At 51.4% G+C, this 19,030-nt stretch overlaps 1 protein-coding gene and 1 long non-coding RNA gene across 26 annotated transcripts in view; one reads left to right on the top strand and one right to left on the bottom strand.

Annotated features, from left to right (window-relative positions):
* The window catches only part of LOC139805061 (uncharacterized), a 340,345-nt gene that overhangs the window by 62,449 nt on the left and 258,866 nt on the right, over positions 1-19,030 (top strand). The window lies entirely within an intron of this gene.
* NCOR2 (nuclear receptor corepressor 2) overlaps positions 1-19,030 on the bottom strand; it is a 225,672-nt gene that overhangs the window by 62,851 nt on the left and 143,791 nt on the right. For 16 of the 25 annotated variants that reach the window (XR_011729673.1, XM_071763000.1, XM_071763014.1 and 13 more), the window contains 5 exons: positions 14,863-15,050; positions 13,469-13,565; positions 11,762-11,940; positions 9,387-9,441; positions 7,584-7,682 (listed from right to left, as the gene is read on the bottom strand). Coding sequence is in view for 24 of the 25 variants with exons in the window: in XM_071763000.1 (XP_071619101.1) it covers positions 7,584-7,682; positions 9,387-9,441; positions 11,762-11,940; positions 13,469-13,565; positions 14,863-15,050 (618 nt within the window). In the remaining variant the exon portion in view is untranslated. The remainder of the gene's footprint in view (positions 1-7,583; positions 7,683-9,386; positions 9,442-11,761; positions 11,941-13,468; positions 13,566-14,862; positions 15,051-19,030) is intronic. The other 9 variants (XM_071763006.1, XM_071763023.1, XM_071763025.1 and 6 more) reach the window with 3 other exon arrangements.

Genomic DNA, 19,030 nt, shown 5'->3' with positions numbered 1-19,030 from the left:
AACCTCTTTACTGCCCACAGGGCATCCCAGTGTCATCTGCTGGACCATGCACCTTGCAGCTGAGGCACCCGTGGTGCCCTCACCCGGTCCCCTTCGCTCCCTGCACCGCAGCAGCCTCAAAACATCCACCAAAACACCACTGGTGCCAGCACCACATGGTTGCTTAGCTCTGGTCCTGCCAGGGACAGGACAGGCACCATCTCACAGCAGCTCTCCCCATGATGCTTAGGCCATCCCCAGGAGTCCTGGTCCTGCCCCAGGACCACCAGCTCCACCAGCCCTTGCCATACCACTTGCTGCTCAGGTCATGGTGATGGCACTGTGAAAAAAATGCATCCCCAAGCCCAAGTGCTAGCTGGGGGTTACATCTCTCTCACAGCAGGTTTTGCGGGGGCATTTTCTGCTAGCAGGTGTGTTCACCTGCTATCATTGCCCTGGCCTCTTAAAGAAGATGAACACACTACTGAAACCACCAACTCCTGTTCGAGCCTGATGTCACAAGCAAGCAAACCATGACCCTCTATGCCTCATGCAGAGGAAGCCATGTGTGCCAACAACTCATTTTAGTGCAGCACAGGCCCATCCCCCAGGCACTGCAGGCAGCAAGCCCTGAAGTTTTTGGTCAAAGGCAACCCCTGCCACAGGCTCACAGCATTAGCATGGTGACATGTGCCAACCTTCTCCCTACCATGTCACACCAAAGGCCTCAACAGGGGCTTTGGAGGGAGCTGTGCCCCCCCAGTGCAAGCCCTGGCCCTTCCAGCAGCCAGGAGTGCCTGCAGCACACCAGCTCTTTGCTTCTCCCCTGGGTGACTTCAGACCAATGGCATTTATGATGTTCTCCAGGGGCATTTGGCTGCGGAGCAGGCTCAGGCCAAGGTCATTGCATGCAACCAGAGAGTTCCAAATTAAAACCAGCTTGAGATAAGCTGAAGACAAAAGGCTTGTGCTACCCTGGGGTTTGCTTTGCTGCTCCTCCAGGAGCCCCAGCACACCTGCAACAGTCACGTGCACAGGCACTTGCTGGCATCACCCTGAACACCCCACAAGTTCTGATCCAGGCACTGCAGGCACCTGCTGTTGAGGTTTAGTGCCACAGGGTCCCCAGCAAACACTGCTCTCCACATCTCCATATCCATCCCTTGGAGGCATGCATGGTACCGAGTGCAGAGAGGATGACTTAGAAACACACACATATATCACACAACTGACTCCCAAGGCCTGGAGCCTTTGATGGGATGTCTGGAAGGCCCTGGACCTCACTGCCACCCATGGCCACCCAGCCTGGCTTCTCACAGCCATGCGCGGCACCCTCCGCTCATGGGAGAAACCACAAAGCAAAACAAGCTGCTGCCAAAACAACAAGGAGAGGAAGAGGAATGTCTGCTGGCGACTTGGCTTTGATCACTCACATCCCTGGGGCTGGGTTTGATGCTGTTGGCTGCAGAAGCAAGATGAAAAATCAAAGGGCCAGGCTTGGGTCTGATAAGGAGAGTGATAGCGAGCAGGGGGCTCGCTTGGTTCAGTTCTGGCTGCCACGGCCCAGAGCTGTGCTGCTCCTCCACCAGTAAACAACAAACTCTGCAAGACAGCAACCACTACATGGCAGAGATGGAAAATGTGTGCCCAGCATCCCAGGAGGCACAGAATGGGCCCTGCACACACTTGCCAGCTCAGCCCTCTGGCACCACATGCCACAAAATGCAGCCAGTGCCCGCAGCAAAGCACCCTGTGCCACCTCCCATGCCACCAGGGACGAGGAGAGAGGCTGGCTGTGAGTCTGAAGAGATGCCAGACCCTGCAGCACCACTCCCCACAGCCTGACCACATCTGGTGCATACACCCAAGTGTGGGCTCATGTCTGGTGGCACCAGGAGCCTGTTTGGGAGCCCTTTGGGCTTGCATGGTTCAGCCCAGCCAAGTAGGCACTGATGCCTTCCCACCACTTGCTCCTGCATCTCAGTGAAGCATAGAAGAGATTTTTACAGGACCCTGCTTGCTTGGATCCCTCCTTAAATCACCAAGGGCTTTTCCATAAGAGGAAATGTTTTTTTTCTGGGTCGCTGCTGGGATTTTTAAAAAGTGATTTGATTGCTAGTGAAGGGAAAATGACCCGAGGGGAAGAAAGCGTAATTTTTGGAAGCAGTGGAGATGAGCCCCCACTCTGTCCTGGGTGGGGAACACGTGTTTTCTCTTCCCTGCAGTTTGCTTTACCCAGCTCCCTGTGCTCACAGCCCATGGCCGCATGTTGACCCCCCTCTGGGCCTTCCCAGCAGAGGAAGGTGCTGGGTTGGGAGCTTGTGGGATGCAGAGCAGGAGCCACACACCCCACAGACACACCAGGAGCAAAGCTAACCCTGTGTCCTCATGAAAGCAGCAGGATTTTCAGCTGTGCCTGCTATAGAAAGCAACTTAGCAATGATGTGACCCATTTCCTGTCACTCCCAGTCCAACCTGGATCACAACAACAGATAAACCAACTCATCCCAAAATTCAACTGCTTCTATCACTGCCTGTTCCTGCCAGGAAGGTCCCCTACTTGGATCGGTAACACCCAGCTTGGATCTCAAACCCCATCCTGAGGAGTACTCACGTGGGCACAGGCATGGAGGAGAGCTTGCTGAGAGGATGCATCGACCTGCTGCTGAAGAAACACGAGTCCAAATGTGGGGGCTGACCAGAATGCAGGGGTTCACGTCACTTGGAAGTGACTACTTGATTATCACCAACTGCAGACACAATTAGGCTGCACGGAAGAACCCGGCTGTGGTGGCCAAAGGGCTCATCTGCAAGTTGTCTGTCAGCAGCCTGTGCCAGTGCTACCCTGGACAGAAGCGACTATGTGTCCCTGCCTGCTGCTGCCTGCCCTGCCTGTCCCCAAAGGCCTCACTGCTGTCCCTGTGCTGCCAGCAGCCCATGAGGCTGTGCTGGGACCAAGGGACCCGGCAGCCATCATCCTGTGGCAACACATCCTTCTGGTTTTTTCCCAAATATGGCCATATTATTCTCCTTTAATCACCCCCAAAACTGCAGCTGGGATTTCAGGAATGTGAGTTTCCATTGTGTTTGCCCAACTACGCTGCCTGGAGAGGTGGCAGGGCTGCAGGAAAGCTGCAACACCCTGGTAATGGAGGAAGGGGCATGATGCACCTTACGGGGTGTACCTGGGGAATGGGATTTGGGAACGATGGGAACCCAGACTGAAAGAGCAGGCATCAGAGGGTGTTAGAGGATCAGTATCAGCTCAGACATGGCTGTGCCTCACACCTTGCCTTCCTTCTCTGTGCAGGCACCCCAGTGCTCAACTTCACCTGTGAGAGGGGTTACAATGACCCCTGGGTGACAGCCCTCTGCCAGTACTTCAACCCTGCCATCCCAGCATCATTTCCAACCACACAAACGGTACCATTACAGACCACCCCTGCTCAATGCAATGATAATTTCAGCACTCTTTTAAAATACAGGGCTCAAGTCAGCACAGGCTTAAATGCTCACAGAATAATTTACTTGTATTTGCATCACCAAAGTTCACTGGCATCCTGAGCTGTTTCTGTATGATGTGCTGCATCACTAAACTAGGATTTAATGACAAGCATCTCCCTGTGTCTGAAAGAGAAGTTGTCAAACTTTCTTGTCACTAACAAGAGGCCTGTCCCCAGGCTGATGAAAATCAAGTGTTTCCCAGAAATCAGTATCATTCATCTCGTTGTGGTTAAAGGAGCAGGGACACACACACTGTCTGTGGTTTGGTGCAGTTTGCTGAGCTCTGGCAGATTCTGGCAGAGGTGATGGCAGGGAAGGCTGGAATGCTCTGCTTCTGAACCAGGACAGGGTGCATGGAGACCCGGAGGCACAGGCAGGCAGTGCCCATCCAGCAGCCCGAGTCCCTGCCAGCTCTGGCACTCCCATGAAAAAAGTAAATGGGTTGTTTATAAAAATCTGGGCTGGAGCTCTTTATCCCCGCCGATGAGGGGAATGGTTTGTGTTTGGGGAGGGCGGGCCAGGCGGCGGGACGGATAATTTGATTTGAGTTTTGGCAGGGGTGGGGAAGAGGGTGGGCCTGGGAAAGGCTGTCAGCCCTGGCAGGGGATCTGCTGGCTGCCTGGGCAGCCCCAGTCCCACCAGCACAGCTCCAGCACCACTCCCCAGCAGAGGAAAGCTCCAGTGTCTCTGGGTGCCATGGAAAGAGTCCTTGAAAGCATCAGTGCCAGCGCACGGGGTGCTTTTGCTGGGGAACACAGCAGCACCAAGGGTGACAGCACGTCCTGCCAACATGGCCCATGATTTCATCCCCCCTGCATCACCCCAGGCCAGGCAACCAACCTGTCACCAGTGAGAGCATCAGTGGCATTGCCTTCACCTCCCCATCCCGGCACCACATGGCACCCGGGCAGCCTCTGCCCTCAGGAATTCACCAGCATCACTGCAGAGTCCACAACTGGTGAGCTGCAGCTGCTGCACGTGGGCAATGCCATTCCAAAGCCAAAGCTCATTTATTCTGGAATAAACCCCCCCACAATCTGTGTGGCATAATCATTGAGTCACTTTCCTTCCAGCAGGGTTTCAGCCCAACACCAGCACAACCACGGCTGGTGGAGCAGCTTGCCCAGAGAGCCAAGCACCCGGTGCTGATTGCCTGGCTGCAGAATTAGGGGTGTTTGCAAAGAAATACCCCAAAGAGCAACCACAACAGCCCACCAGGAGACAGATCCACAGAAGGGCCTTTCCTTACAACCTCATGCAAATTTATGCTTATTGCTCTATATTCAGTATTGGATCAGATTGCTTCAACCATGACTCAAACTTTTTTTTTTTTTTTTTTCCCAATGAAAAATTACATGCTTGGAAGTCATTCCTCTTCCAATTGATTCCCTCCCTTTCAGGGTTAAATGGCATTTTCCATTCTCAAACACCGAGGATTATTTTAGAAAGGATCTTCAATTCAGGATCCTGAATATTATGCATAAGGATCCTGTGCCTTTCATTCATCACTGCTGGGGAAGGGGGCTGGGAGTGCTCCGAGCGGGCGGCTGCTCAGTTTGCTGAAGAACTGGAAGCAGAATCATGTGTAGTCCCTGCTTTTGGCAGGAGATTTTTAGCAATAAGTAGCAGCTTTATGAGGAATATCCTTTGCCAGGGGACCATCAGCCAGGGAGCAGTGGGATTCTTATTTTTTAATGGACTTTTAATAAGTAGGCCACAATGATAATATTGACACCCAAGAAGCTTCATTTCTACGTGTAATTATCTCCACTTTGTTCTCAAGCTCCCCGCAGCCTCCAAGAGCAAATAAGACCACCAACCTCTCCGTGAGAAAAGAAGCAAGAAAAGAGCATAGAGCCACTTAAACACAGTTTGTGTCAGACCTCATCTGCTCCTCTCATCCCATATCAAAGCCAACCTCTCCTCCCCTCCTTTAAATCAATTAAATCTCACTTTTAGCATTTAGCTGCTTGAACCCTTACCAGCAGGAAAATCCATGGGCAGTGCTGGGAATGTGGTGCCATGTGTCCTGATGTTGAAGGTAGACTGTTTGCAGCCCCATCTCCCTGCATGCTGTCTGTCCTTGTGCTGTCCCACTAAGTTTCCTGTCTTTATCCCATCACCATCTCTGATGGCTGAGACCAGGCAGGTGAAGGCAGAGCCCCTGGCACTGGTGCAGCCCAACACCACTGCTCCCCAGCCACAGCCCTGACTCTTCATGAGGCCACATGGACAAGGGGATGAAGAACCTGAACATCCCACCTTCCACCCAAGCATCCAACAGCAATGGGAAATATTCAAAGCTTCATTTCACCACCAGACTCAGGGCTCTGACTCTTTGCAAATCAATAATGTTCCAGTCTACGTCTGCTCCCATGCAGGTGCAACCTGCTCCCTTTCAGTGATCAGCAGCCTCCCTCTTATTGATTTACAAATATTGCTGTCCTCTGCATGCAAGAACAGCCCTGCCATCTATTATGGTCAATGCAACAAGTCCTGCCCCCAAAGGCTGGCACTGAACAAGGCTCCACAGGGCAGCACACCATCTCTGCTCCCAGACTCACAATCCAGGGAAAGCTTTGTGGGAAATTCTGCAACTAGAGATGCTTTAGATACTTGTAAAAACCAAAATACAAAGAGCAACTGCTGGGTGCAGGAAGGGAAAGGCTGTGGCCACAGAGGTAGGTAGATAGGAAGGTAGGTAGGTAGATGGAGCAGAGCATTAGATTGCCTCTCTCCCTTCCACACTTGTTAATCGTTCAACTTAAAATTGAAACCAGAATGAGCTGTGCTAAATGTCTCCACTGCTAACAAGAAACAAATGTGGCCTCATGTTCTAGTTGCTGTGATCTAACAAAACAGACCATGGTAAACACTATAAAAATGTACTGGAGGGAACCACCCTGTGTTTGCTGGGAGAGGGACTGGATAATCTAATAGGGCTTTATCCATCTCTAATGTCTCTGAAAAAAAGAAGGGAAAATTGGGCCCCGTCCATGAGATTCGTCATGTGCTAACTATTCTGATGTCTTAATGCTGCAGAAATCAAACTGGAGTGAGGCTACCTATCTGCCTCCCAATCAGGATCTAGACCCAAGTGCTGCTTTTTATGGCCATGCAGCTTGAGGAGCTGCTGCTCTCAGTGGTGGCTCAGGCCAGGCCAGTTTTTCCATCCTTATCCCCATGTTATCTAGAGATACGCTCTCTTTGTGGTTACCTCACTTTCCTCATGACATGGATAATTGTCCTATTCATGGAGCTGGGGATCCACCAGTGGGATCTTCCTCTGGCTGGAAGCATTCATGGGGACAAGGTACCTGTCCCAAAGGTTAGCACTTCTCTGGGTACCTGGGTATTGTGTTATCAGCAGCAACACCAGCACGGTCATGTCTAGATTTGTATCTTGGCCATGGTAATGGCAAAGGATGATTCAGTCACCTACCCCCAGGCATCTCATGGTGTTCTGGGTATCTGCCCAGCCCTTAAACCAAAGGGTTAAGGGTCTCCTCTAGCTTCACTGCCACATCTGCCAGCCCCTATCAGGATCTCAGACATCCCCCAACACTTCAGATGGATTTAGATGCCTCTGCTCAGGCAGTCACCAGAAGTCACTCCCACCCAAGTCATTCTCCTCCCATACCCCTGCCCATAGGAAGAAACTTGGGTAGACTCTGCAAGGCAGGAGCTCCATCCCTGTCAGCTGCCATCTCCAGCAGGAAGGGAAACAGTCCCTGCTGGGTTCCTGCACAAAGTCACAGTCTTCACAAGCAACCCCATGCTATTCCTGATGCATGGCCAGGTTTTCTGCGTTCGGTCCATCGCCTTTTTCAAACATCTTGGGTTTATTGTTTGCTTTTTTTAAAGCTACCGTGACCTTGGCATGCGGACAAACAAACATCAGCTGCCAGAAAACAGCACGTTCTGAAAAGCTACACAGAGCAAAACCAACCGCAGCCCCACTGCAGCCCACAAGCAAGATCTCCATCTGCAGGGAAGGGGGAAAGAAGCATTTGGGGTGCTCAAAGAAAATGCTGCAAAACGCTGCAAACTTCTTGCTCAGTCCGTGGGATGACGTTTCCACGGGCTCCTCCAGCTCTTACCTGGCTCTTCCCGCGTCGCCGGTAATTCCTTCTTACAAGGTTCTTGTAATTCTCATTCTTCTTGGTCAGGTAGTAGTACAGGACACAGTCTGCCACCGTCTGCAATGACAGAGGAAAGTCAGGGAACAGAAGGTCCCATCCCTTCGCACTGCTGGGGCGCAGGCATCCAGGAGCAGTGCTCAGGCCCTACCACTGCCAGGTCTCCTGCTGCTTCTGAGGATCTGCAGCCCAAACAGGCTTCCCTACACCTCCCTCCCAACCCCCTTCAGTGAAGCTGGAGGAGGGGGACAATGTACATTGTTCTAGTAAAAAGGCTTGGCTCTTCCCAAGGACACACTGGGGCCATCCCGCAGGCGGTGGGGGGGCAGAGCAGAGAGCACCCCGTGCTGGGGGCAAAGCAGGGGGAAGGGCTGACCCCAGATGACTGTGGCAACTACAGGCAGAAGGGGAGTTGCCTGTCACCCTCTGTTGCAGTTATGCAAGGCACAACCTGCCATGCCACTGTCAGCTGGGGTTATTTCCAGCTGTTAAGTTTGCTGGCTTGAGCGCACACGACTTTCTGGTGGACAGATCGAGATCCCAGCACTCAGAAGCCACCATCCCAATGCTCTGTCCTGGATCAGACACACTGGGAAAATGAGGAGCTGGCTGTGGTTAGGATATATTCTGCTCCTGAACAGCACAGAGAGTGCCATGCTGGGAAAGTCCTTTGCTAAACTAGGTGGGCACCTGAACACTGTTCTTGGGCTACACCCTCATACATCAGATGAGTGCTTGCATGAACAGAAATAATCCCACAGATCCATCAGGGTGCTGCTGTGTGCTCCTGGGTGCACCCAGGGGCTGTTCTCTCTCTATCCCTGTGCAACGAGTGGAACCATTTGCAAAAACAGATTGTAACTTTTAAAGTGTTAATTGGACCTCCTTCTCATCTAGCCCTGATTATACGCATGTACATGAACACAAAAACTTAGTCATCTGTTCCAAGGGCTAAGATCACTATTTTTTATAATGCAATTTAAAAATCTATTAATTCATTACATTGAGCCATACTTTGCATCTCTCTCCAACAGGATAATGGATGTGTTCTGTATCATAATTACAGCCTGATTTATAAACGAGTACAAATAAAATTAGAAGACATTTTACAGCTTGGAACACTGACTGGATTGTGAGCATCATCCAAGTCCCACCACTTGCAGCTTTAACAAGTGGAAAAGGCTGAAAAGAGCCTGATATCTCACAGGGACAACAGCAGCAGGAGGTTCCTGCTGGCCTTTGCTTAGTTGCTGCTTTGGACAGGAAAATCAAGGTCTAATAAATCATTTCCCCATCTTGAGTCATGCAGAATCAGAAAACAATTTAGGCTGGAAGAGACCTCTGCAGGCCACTCCCCTGAAAACCAAGGGTTCCCCCAGAGAAAGTAGACACTGTGGATGAAACACTGGTGGGCAGAGAATGCAACTATCTATAAGGACCAGAGAGGCAGCAGCCTGGCTGGTGCAAACTGACTCCAGGAGATGCTGGAAAGCAGCTCCCCCAGGCAGATCATGGGGTGGGCTGTAACGCCTACACACCAGGCTGGATGCATTCACACATCTCACAACACTGAGCTCCCTGTCTCTCTCTGCATCTGAGTCAGTTCCTTTTCTCTGCAGGGAGCCAAGAGGCATCTGGACCATGCCCGGGGCTCTGGGCACTACCCCCGGGTGTCCAGCATCCACTGGATGCTCCAGAGCTGAAGAGAATTGTGTGATGGAGAAGAGACAGTGGCAGGCAGGTTAAAGCAGGCAGAGGGCTTACCTTCCTGTCCAGAAAGGATGCTATCAGACCAAAGTTCTTTGGATGCTGCATGAACCTGCAGGAGAAAGGGAGAGGGTTAGTGTGGGTGCCAGCTCTGACTGCCCTGGCAGCTGGGCTGCCATGTCCTGTGTGCTGAGACCAGCTCCTCAAGGGACTCAGGCTGAAGAAAATATTTGTCTTCTGCTCAGCTTCCCCAGAAGACAAGAGCTTTAAATTTAATCCAGTGGAGCCTGGCTGCGCAGGAGCTTCTATGTGCAAATGTTCACTGTGGGGTGGGAGAGGGCAGTGGGCCTGGCAGTGCCCACAGCTACCCCATCACCCTGCTCAACCCCACGGCCACCCAAACCCACATCAGTGGCCCAGAGGGAGCTGCATGCCTGGCTGAGGCCTCGGGCAAGGAAAGGGTGAGGAATTGCCCTCAATGTCCAAGCACAGCACCCAGCAGCACAGCACCCAGCAGCACAGCTGGGGCCATCCCTGCTGCTGAGCAGGACCCTAAGGCCATCCAGGCCAGGAGCAGCTGCAAAGGCTGGGAAGGGAAACCCAAATCCCAGGAGGGAGCAGAGGGCTGCCACGTTGCAGAGTTGCTCAAGAGATCCCTGGTGGCACAGTGGCTCCAAGAAGAGCTGTCAGCAGGCTCAGCTGAGGCTCCAGCAGCCTGGGAGGGAGCACTGCCTCGGGGGTGGGATGGCCCTGGGCCTCCACCACATCCCTTTGCCTGCCTGGTGGGGAAGGTCAGCAAACCCTTGGCATGAGGTGGTCCTCCTGGCAGGAGGATAGTTCATGGGTGCATGACCAAGGTGCAGGAGCTTGGCACGTGTGGCTCTGCCAGTCCCCAGGAATTGGGTTGGAGGCAGGACCCTCACCTGGTTTGAGTGGCACTGCAAGAGCCTGGATGTTTTCTCCAAGAGCCCCTGCCATCAGGTAAACAAAAGGTTGTAGCAGTTTCTCATGGTCTGAGGAGGAGGCTGGCTCTGGGTCACAATCACAGATGACACAACTTTGGTCCACCCTAAATATCCAGGTCCAAAACTGCAGCACGACCACGATGCTCAGCTACTTGGCACGCCAGGATCTGGGCAAGAGCAGGGGCAGGATTCCCTTGGCCCTTCTTACAGCTTCTTAGTACCCATCTCTTAAAATGAGCTTTGTGAGAGCCCTGATATCCTGCTGTATTTATGCCTTGAGTTCCACATCACCCAGGGTGATGACACAGAAACCACCGTGCACAGCAGGATGCAGGAGCTGGGTGTGGATACTTCCAGCCCCATTAGCTCAGGCACAGCCCCACCATTAAAGACCAAGTAATTAGTTTTTGCGTCATTTGTGGGCAAGCCTTGCTGTTTGGAGTGTCACATTTTAAGGCTAATTAGCAATGAGGATTTTCCTCTACCGAAGCCTTGGAGCCAGTTTGCTTGTTTTGTTCTTTTTTGGTCCATCTTGGCAATTAGTTATTTCAGCTGCGAACAGGAGTCATCGTGAGCAGGGACAGGAGGAGGGATTCCGGACATGGAGAGGCTTCCAGCATGGCTGGCTGTGGGCCTGCTGGTAACCTACAGAACCATCTCATGGTATTCCAGAGGCCAGTGCTGCCACAGGGGACAAGGTGGCTCTGGTACAGCCCCATACTCCTAAGCAGTGAGCCCTGGCAGAGCTCATCCCACTGTTAATGGAACTCCAACTCTGTGTGTTTTACAAACACACAGAGCATGTTGGGGCACCCAGGACACTCCTGGATCCCTGCTGGGCTATGAGATACAGGGGACTCTGTGTGTGAGACTGAGCTGGGACCCACAGCTTGGCTGACAGCACTGGTGGTGCCCAGGGAAGGTTGAGCAATCCCCCAAGTGATCTCAGCTGATAAAGCAAAGCTGCTCTCCAGCACTGCTTGCAAACAGGAGAAAGCACAGCAGCCAGAGCTGGCACGTGTCTGATGTGGAAACTGAAGCCAGTGGCAAATCCTGTAGGGAGCAGGATGGAGCTCTGATGGATGGGCACCAGCTACACACAGTGCCCAAAGGACAGCAGGTAAATCCCCAAAAGTTAACAGCATATGGATCACTGGATTCCAGTGGTGTTCTCCTTCAACTGGCTGACACAACAAGGGATGTAGAAGCAGAGAAACTTATAGTTCTTGCCTTGTGGCAAGCAGAAGCACACGGGCACAAATACACCAGCCATACAGGAAGGCCTGAGGTTTCTGTACAGGTGACCACACTGTGCCCAGGTCCAAGGCAATACAGTGACCACAGCTGCCTCCCTGGGGAGCAGCCCTTGGGAAAATCACACCTTAGCATCCTGAGGCCCTGCCCAAAGCACCCACCACACGGGTCCTGTTTTGCAGTTTCCAAGGAGCAAGTGTGGGCTGCACTCACTTTTCCCGGAAGGTCTCCTTCTCCTGTTCACTCCACATGTTCATCACCTGCCGGTCTTTGTAGACCTTCATGGGGTCATCCATGAGGCCGTTCATGTTGATGAATTTAATGCGTTGCTGGTCGGCATCGTAGAGCATGGGGGGGATGACAGCGAGCTGGCGCATCTGCTTCTCCAGGTTCTTTGGGGAAAGCAGAGAGAGAACAGTTGGTTGGTCAGCAGCACCACAGGCCCGCGGGGACCGCAGGGGACAGATGTTGGAGAGGAAAGGGCAGGCGGAGGAATGGGAGAATTCAAAAGCAAGCACTAGACAGCTTTATTGCTGGAGTAATTGGAAATTAAATGCTGAAAGAGGCTATCGCTGTCAGCCAGGAAACAATCTGTCATTTTGAAAGAAAAGGCTTTAAGATACTGTGTAGAAATGTCTGACTTTAGCAAAACGGCTTCTGACCGTGATGAGAGACGAGTCAAAAGCAGCGGTGGCAGAGGGAATGCAAACCCTTTCCTAGCCACCAAACCCACAGCCAGGAGCAGCAGAACCCAGAGCATGGGGCCTCTCCCCTGGCCTGGCAGAGTCTCGGGGTGCTAAGGATACATCCCCAGCAGGCAGCCAGACCTTCTCCTCTCCAGCAACATACAGAGGCAGAGAGCTGGTCCCTGCTGACAGTGATGCTCCCCAGCTCTCAGCCCCTTGCTCTTTCCAGCCCTGTAGAATATGGGCTGGAATCTCTTAAGGTCTCCTAGACAAGCAAAGTGATGTCTTGGGGCTCAGCAGAAGGCTATCAGCGTGCAGTTTAGCAGCACACTGCAGGAGGTCAGAGGCAATCGTTTAACACTCCCCTTGGCCACGACCTCTGCAGAGCTGTGAAATTTCTCTCTGCTTCCAAGAAGTGTCCTCTGGGCCATCGCCTTAACTGGCTAAGAGCAAAGTGCCCAGGACCCAGGGCAGGGGGGAATGGTGGTATGCAGGCAGCAAACATAGCTATTGCTGGGCAACGGCTGCTCTCCCCTCTCAAACACAAACCATTCACTGCAGCTTCACTGCAGCTCGCCTCTGTGCCAAGAGAGTGGAACCCTTGTGAAACCAGATCCAAATGAAAGCCAAGGTCATGGGGATGTTTCAAGATGAATGGAGCACTCCCAGAAGATGTGGGCCAACTGGCTCACATACAAACCATTCATTCCATAGGATTCCCCTGTGTCAAGCTGCACGGCCCATTCAAAACAAAAATGCAACAGAAAAACCCCTCCACCCGGCATGGAGGGCACTAGCTCTTCTCCTTTCCCACCTCCACTTCCAGTTTAAACCAACAGCCAGGAGGGGTTTGTGGGGTGCTAGCCAGGAGAAGCACCAAACTGGGGTTTCAGGTCCCTAAGATGCAGTTGAATGCTACTAAACCTGACCCACTGGCCACCAGCTCCTGCGGTGCTTTTCTCCATGTTTGGCTCCTGCAGAACCATTGCACAGCTCCAGAACATTTCCCAAGTGGCCTGAAAGATGCTGCTGGGTATTAACAAACACCTCACTTTGGATTCCGTCCAGAAAATGCTTTGGTCATCATGGCAACCTCCCCAACCTCAATGTGGCCTGAAGTTAGTGGGATTTGGTATCAGATTTCACTGTGGGACCTGGCAGTGGTTCTCTTGGATTCCTCAGAGAAGAGTGGAATGAGGGGTGAAGAGGAGAAGAAATGACAACCCAGCCTCACCTCTTGTTCTGAGAGCCCATCAATGATTTCTGACACTTCGTGCTCGCTGCGTGCAGCCGACATGGAGAGCCCGCCGCTGCCCCTCTGTCCTACCCTGCTGGGAAAGGGCAGTGACACTCTCAGACACTGATGCTCCATTTCATATGCAGCAAACCACATTCCTGACAACTCACTGGCCCTGTTGTCCTTGTTGGTCACCTCCAAAATGGTCAAATCCAACACCCCACCCAGGCCACCCCATCCCACCCTGCAGGAACGCTGCTCACTGCTGCCCTGTTTCCTTCTGCCCAGAGAGCACCATCCCCCTTTTCCCCTGGGTTTAAGGCTCACGGGTTGAGAGCCTCAAACCACCTTTCTTACCTGTTCCAATCTCCTGGATTGCTACAAAAGAACAAACACTTCATACCCAGCCATATTCTCCCCCATTATTTTATGGCACCACTACAATGGCATCAAGGTGTCAGCGTTAGCACTGAGTTGTCAGCACTGTGCCACAGCATCTGGTTTGCAAATGCTGCAGGAACTTTTAAATCAAAACCAGCCAGCAACATCTGTTCCCCCCAGTATCACCCAATATAACAGTCCTATGTCCTAAGGATTTCAAATTTTTCTTGTTAAGCAGGTTAAAGCACTAAGTGGTGTCTCAGTACCCTTTCTCCCCTTCTCTTTGAGATAAAAGCAAGCCACTGATTATGGAATTTGGACCCATCCAGCTGTGAGCAGGGCACAACCACGGGATGCTGGCACAAGGGTTTGGGTTCTGTGCACAGCAGGTGTCCCTGGGCAAGATTCCAGGGCTGAAATGGGAAGGATGGGGAGTTTTCAGCAAGAAGGGTGGAGATCATGGAATTGTGTCTCCTGGCAGGAAACATGACCTCAATTGCACTTCCAATGAGGATGAGAAAATGGACAGGGGATGGGTGAGACAGGGGACATCCCTTTCAGTGAGACATTTTGCTCCCTTTGTATCGTTCAGGGCCATTCCTGTGACCTCGCAGATGTTTATTATCCCTGCCCATGTTCCAGTCACAGCTTGTGCATGAATTAAATCACTGACATCACCAAATACATCTGCAAGTTTTGTACTTCTTAATTTGAGCCCACAAGTAAGGCAGGAATTAGCACTGTCCTACCAGCACAAGGGAGCTGCCCCTTGCTCTGATGTGGCCAGCCAGGAGGTCAGCAACACAGGGAAGACTTTTCCTTGGCTTTTCCTTCCTTGGCTTTTTGCTGAGCCACCCAGGGGAAAAAGCAGCCGAGCTGCTTGTCTGCCGGCAGAAGCCTTTGACTGGAAGGGGAGAAAAGCGACTGACAGCTCCTCCCCCAAACAAACACCACACCCATCCCCAAAGAAAAGAGAAAGGCTGTCTGATACCAGCTCAGCCCCTTCCTACCGCTTCTCCTCTAACCTCTGCATGCGCTCTTGCAGTTCCCGCTGCTTCCGGATCTCCGGGAATTGCTTCTCATAGTATTCCCGCACTTTGCTCTCCTTGGCTCGGCGCCGGGGGTTGTTTTCGATGCGCTCCACTTTTTTTTCCCAGGCTTCCATCAGCTGGTCATAACGCTGGCAAAACTTCTGTTCCTGCAAGGGCAGAGGGAGGCGAGGGAGCTCAGGAGAGGTGCGAGGAGAGGGCATCTCCGCCGGGCCTGTCTCTCCATGGCTGCTTGGTCAGGGTGTTTGTTAGGACAGGGACACCCTCCAGGGTCACCCAACCCAAGGGTGAAGTTCTCAAGAGAGGTACTCTCAGGGTTGTCCCTTCCAGATGGGAATATAGAATGGTTCAACCAGGATTCTGTCCCAGTGTGGCTTTGCCACCTTTGGGACAGCATCCTCCAGTGCCCTGGGTGCTTCATTCAGCAACAAAACCCATTTTGCTGGGGAGAGAGGGAGCCCTGATGGGCACCCAGCCCCTGCTCAAAGCCTGTGTTTCTGGGACCAGAGCAGTAACTATAACATTAAAATATCATTCACAATACAAATGAGCCTCCACATCCCCCCGGGGTTGCTCCTGCTGCCACTCTCCTGCTGGAGGAGAAATCCTCAAAGGTGAGGTCCACACCCAGAAGATGTGGACCCAATGTGTCCCCAGTGTGCCTGGCTTCACATGAAAGCAGCTGGGTGACCAGAAATGGTTTTAAGGTTTCATTTTGAGTAAAAAAATGCCTTCTAGGCCCCAAATCAGGAAGTGAAAGCAGATGCTGCTCTGCAAAATAATCAATGGCAAACCCCAGGTCACCTCCTGCCTCCCCCACTGCTTTCAGAACAGGCAGCTCAGCACCAGCACATTCAGCACCCTGGCAGAAATAGGGGGAATCCAGATTTCAAAGAAATAAACTCATTTATTGCCATGGCTGCCTCCTGACTGGAAGGAAGTCCAAGCCAGTAGCATTTCCCAGATGTACTCTGCTCTCGTCTCACTTGCTCTCAGCCACAAAAACACAAAACCAACCAACCAAAAAAACCAACCAACCAACAAAACACAAGAGGGAGAGGTAAAATAACCCCCAAATGGATGGATTTTGCCAACAAATTTGCTACATCTTCTTGCTTTCAGAGTGTTGTTTTGGGGAAGAGGCTACAAATACCCCACAAAATTTATCAAGCCCCAGTGCCCTGTGCTGTGTGCTACCCCATTGTGTGGCCAGGTGACAGTCCAGCATGAGGGGCTGGTCAGGTGAAAAACTTCCAGGCTTTGAAGTCTTTCATCCCCCCAGGAATGAGCCAGCACTGGGTCCTGTATTGCCCCAGCACAGATGCTGGGAGGTTTCACAGCAGGTAGGGCAGCTCTTTTACTGCCTTTTCCTCCATTCTTTGGGACAACTTGGTGAAATCTTTATCCAGAACTTATCTTCTAAGGACCTGGTGTTTGCAGATGGAAAAAGCAACATCAGTGGCACACTGCTGATCTCCCCAGCAGCATGTTCACAGCCTGGCAGTGGGGTGGGCAGTCCTGAAGCTCTCCACTCACCCCTTGGACCGAGCTGAGCATTTCTGACTTGTGTCTGCATCCCTAAACCCCCTTCCCACCATGGAGCAAAGAGATTCTTCCTGCCATGCACGCTTCAAACCCCACCATGGCTGCAGCATCCCTGCTTAGCACTTTCTGGTCCAGCTGGGATCCACACTCCCCGCAAGCTTTTGCTATCCTTCACTGGCCAAGATTACAAACACCTTCCAGCACGATGCACTCCCCAAATCTTCACAGCTCCATCAGCAAGAGGAGCTCCTGGTCAGGTACTTCAGGAGGAGAAGTGTCTCTTCCTTCTTCAAGCATCCCCTGAGCAGCCTTAAGCAAGCATGTCCATTCCTGAGCAACTGCCTGTACTGGCTTTTAGCATCGGTGCTTCCTCTGCCTGGGTTCACCAGCCCATCAGCCTCTCAATCACACAACTAAGTGATGTTGAGTCGAATTGGACCTGACATGTGGATCTAAAAATGGATGAATAGTAACACTGCTGTGGCAGCTGAAGGCAGTCTGTAGGCTGTGCCAAGCCCCAGCCCTCCTGCAGCCCACGCTCACGCAGCTCCAGGGAACGGAGCAGCTCTTTGGAGGGGAGGGGAAGAGTGAAGGTGACAGGAGGAACCAGTCCAATAACCTCTGAAAGCCCCATGGTTTTGTTTCCCTGACTGATGGAGATAAACCTCTTACAGCCAGAACAACTCCTTTTACTCTTCTCTCTCTCTGCAGCAGCAAATCTGATGCCAATTAAACGTTTTCTGCTGGGACAACCTCAGTGGAGGTAAGAGAAAGCCCTGCAGACCTTCTATTGGGGCTGGACCCCAGCAGGGACCAAGCTCTGACCCTACTCCAGCCAGCCCTGCACAGTGACAATACCCCAGAAAGTAAAAGAGACAGAAAAAAAAATGTTGGCACGTAGATGGGCTTTGCTAAAAATAGGGTCTGCTACAAAATAGGCAGAAAAATAGCTAAGCGTACCCATTTTGCAAACAGAATCAGCAAATGTATTCACTTTGCAAATTCAGCAACTGTATGTTGCCTATTTTGTAGAATAGGCAAAATGCTTCCCTAAACTGAAAAATCCCCTTTCAAGGACACTGAATAAACCGGCTGGCAGAAATTCACCTAGTTTGCATGGCAGGCGACTTTACTGCAAGCTGTATTTCAGGAACCCTGCTTTTGCAGCTTAATTAAACCTTTTCCCCCAGCTCCTTGATATTCACAACAGAGCAATTCAACCTAGAATTAGCACAGCAACTGGCCCTTTCCATCAGAAAGCAGCTCCAGGGTAGTACCCTTCTGGTTCCAATAAAACCCCAAGAAGCTCTGCAATCCCTGTTTTGAGGAAGAGAATCTTGAATTGCTTCCCCCAGCTGCAGAAATCCTCAGCCAGGTGCCCTGAGCAGGGTCCTGCTGAAAGCCCTGCAGCCCCTTGCTAGAAACCTGGAAGAAATTTAATCATGGGAAAGACTAAACAAACATGGATTTGGACATAAATAGGAGACACGACCACCCCTTCTTGGAGTGCAAGATCTGTGGCTACAAAACGGGGGAAAAATAAGAAAATAATTCTATTACTGGCTCAAAAATGTCCATGTAAACAGCATTTTGGAAACTGCTTCAAAAGGCAGAGCCTTCAATCCACCTCCCAGGGGTGATTATTTTGAATTTTTCCAACAATTCTTCCCAGCTGGAGCACTTCTATCCAAAACCAGCACCAAAGACACTGAGAAAACCTGCACCATCAGCAAGTTAAGATGCTAACTCCAGCACCTGAGCCCACCCCAGAACACAGACAGGATTCAGGAACAAGTGTTTACATCTTGCACTTAAGAACCTGAAGCCCTGCATTTTGAGCTGAATTGCCCTTAGCAGAAAGACAACACAGAATCCACCTTCCTGCTGGGGCTGTTGGTTGCTTCTGGCATTTCTTCTGCTGTGCTGGTTTCAGCTCCCACTGGTGACTACTGCAAGCAGCTGCCAGTGGCAAAATGTATAAATTCTGTAAATCCTGCTTCAACTTTCTCCTCTGTTTAGTAGAGACTTCCAACAAATGCCTTTGAAGTATCATAGACAAACACCACCTTCCCCTTACCTACTCAAGAACCATCTCCTTGAAGGACACTGGAAGTATCTTGCAGGCAAAGCTGCCTAGAAATAATCTGGCCTGGGCTTGATTTTTGTTTTAAACCACAAATTCCTAGAACGTTGCTCTGTGGTCAGCTGAAAAAGTCAGATGAGTCTTCAGATCATTTATCAGAAGCAAAGTCAGCTTATTTCACACCTTTCTAAGGCTTCAATTACTCACAAAATAGACATCTATGCTGTGAATAGGCTCTCTGAGATCAGTGAAGGGCTCTGCTGAGATGAAGCCAACCCCATATGTCTGCTCTGCAGAAGGTTCTTGGGGAGGGAGGTGCTGCCTGCAGCAGGACGGGGACTTCTCCCTTACCTCCAAGTTATTTTAAGCATTAGAGATGCCACAGCAATGCAAGAGGCAAAGTACTGAGCACCAGAACTTCTCTGCTGGGAAACGTCCTTTTCTGTCTCATGTAAAAAATTACACTGCTGTATACATATCAAATAAAGTAGAAGAAAAGCA

This window comes from Heliangelus exortis, chromosome 19 (genome assembly GCF_036169615.1).
Source record: "Heliangelus exortis chromosome 19, bHelExo1.hap1, whole genome shotgun sequence".
Taxonomy (NCBI): domain Eukaryota; kingdom Metazoa; phylum Chordata; class Aves; order Apodiformes; family Trochilidae; genus Heliangelus; species Heliangelus exortis.
Note: the sequence above shows the minus strand (reverse complement) of the source record. Positions and strands in the feature narration are given on the sequence as shown.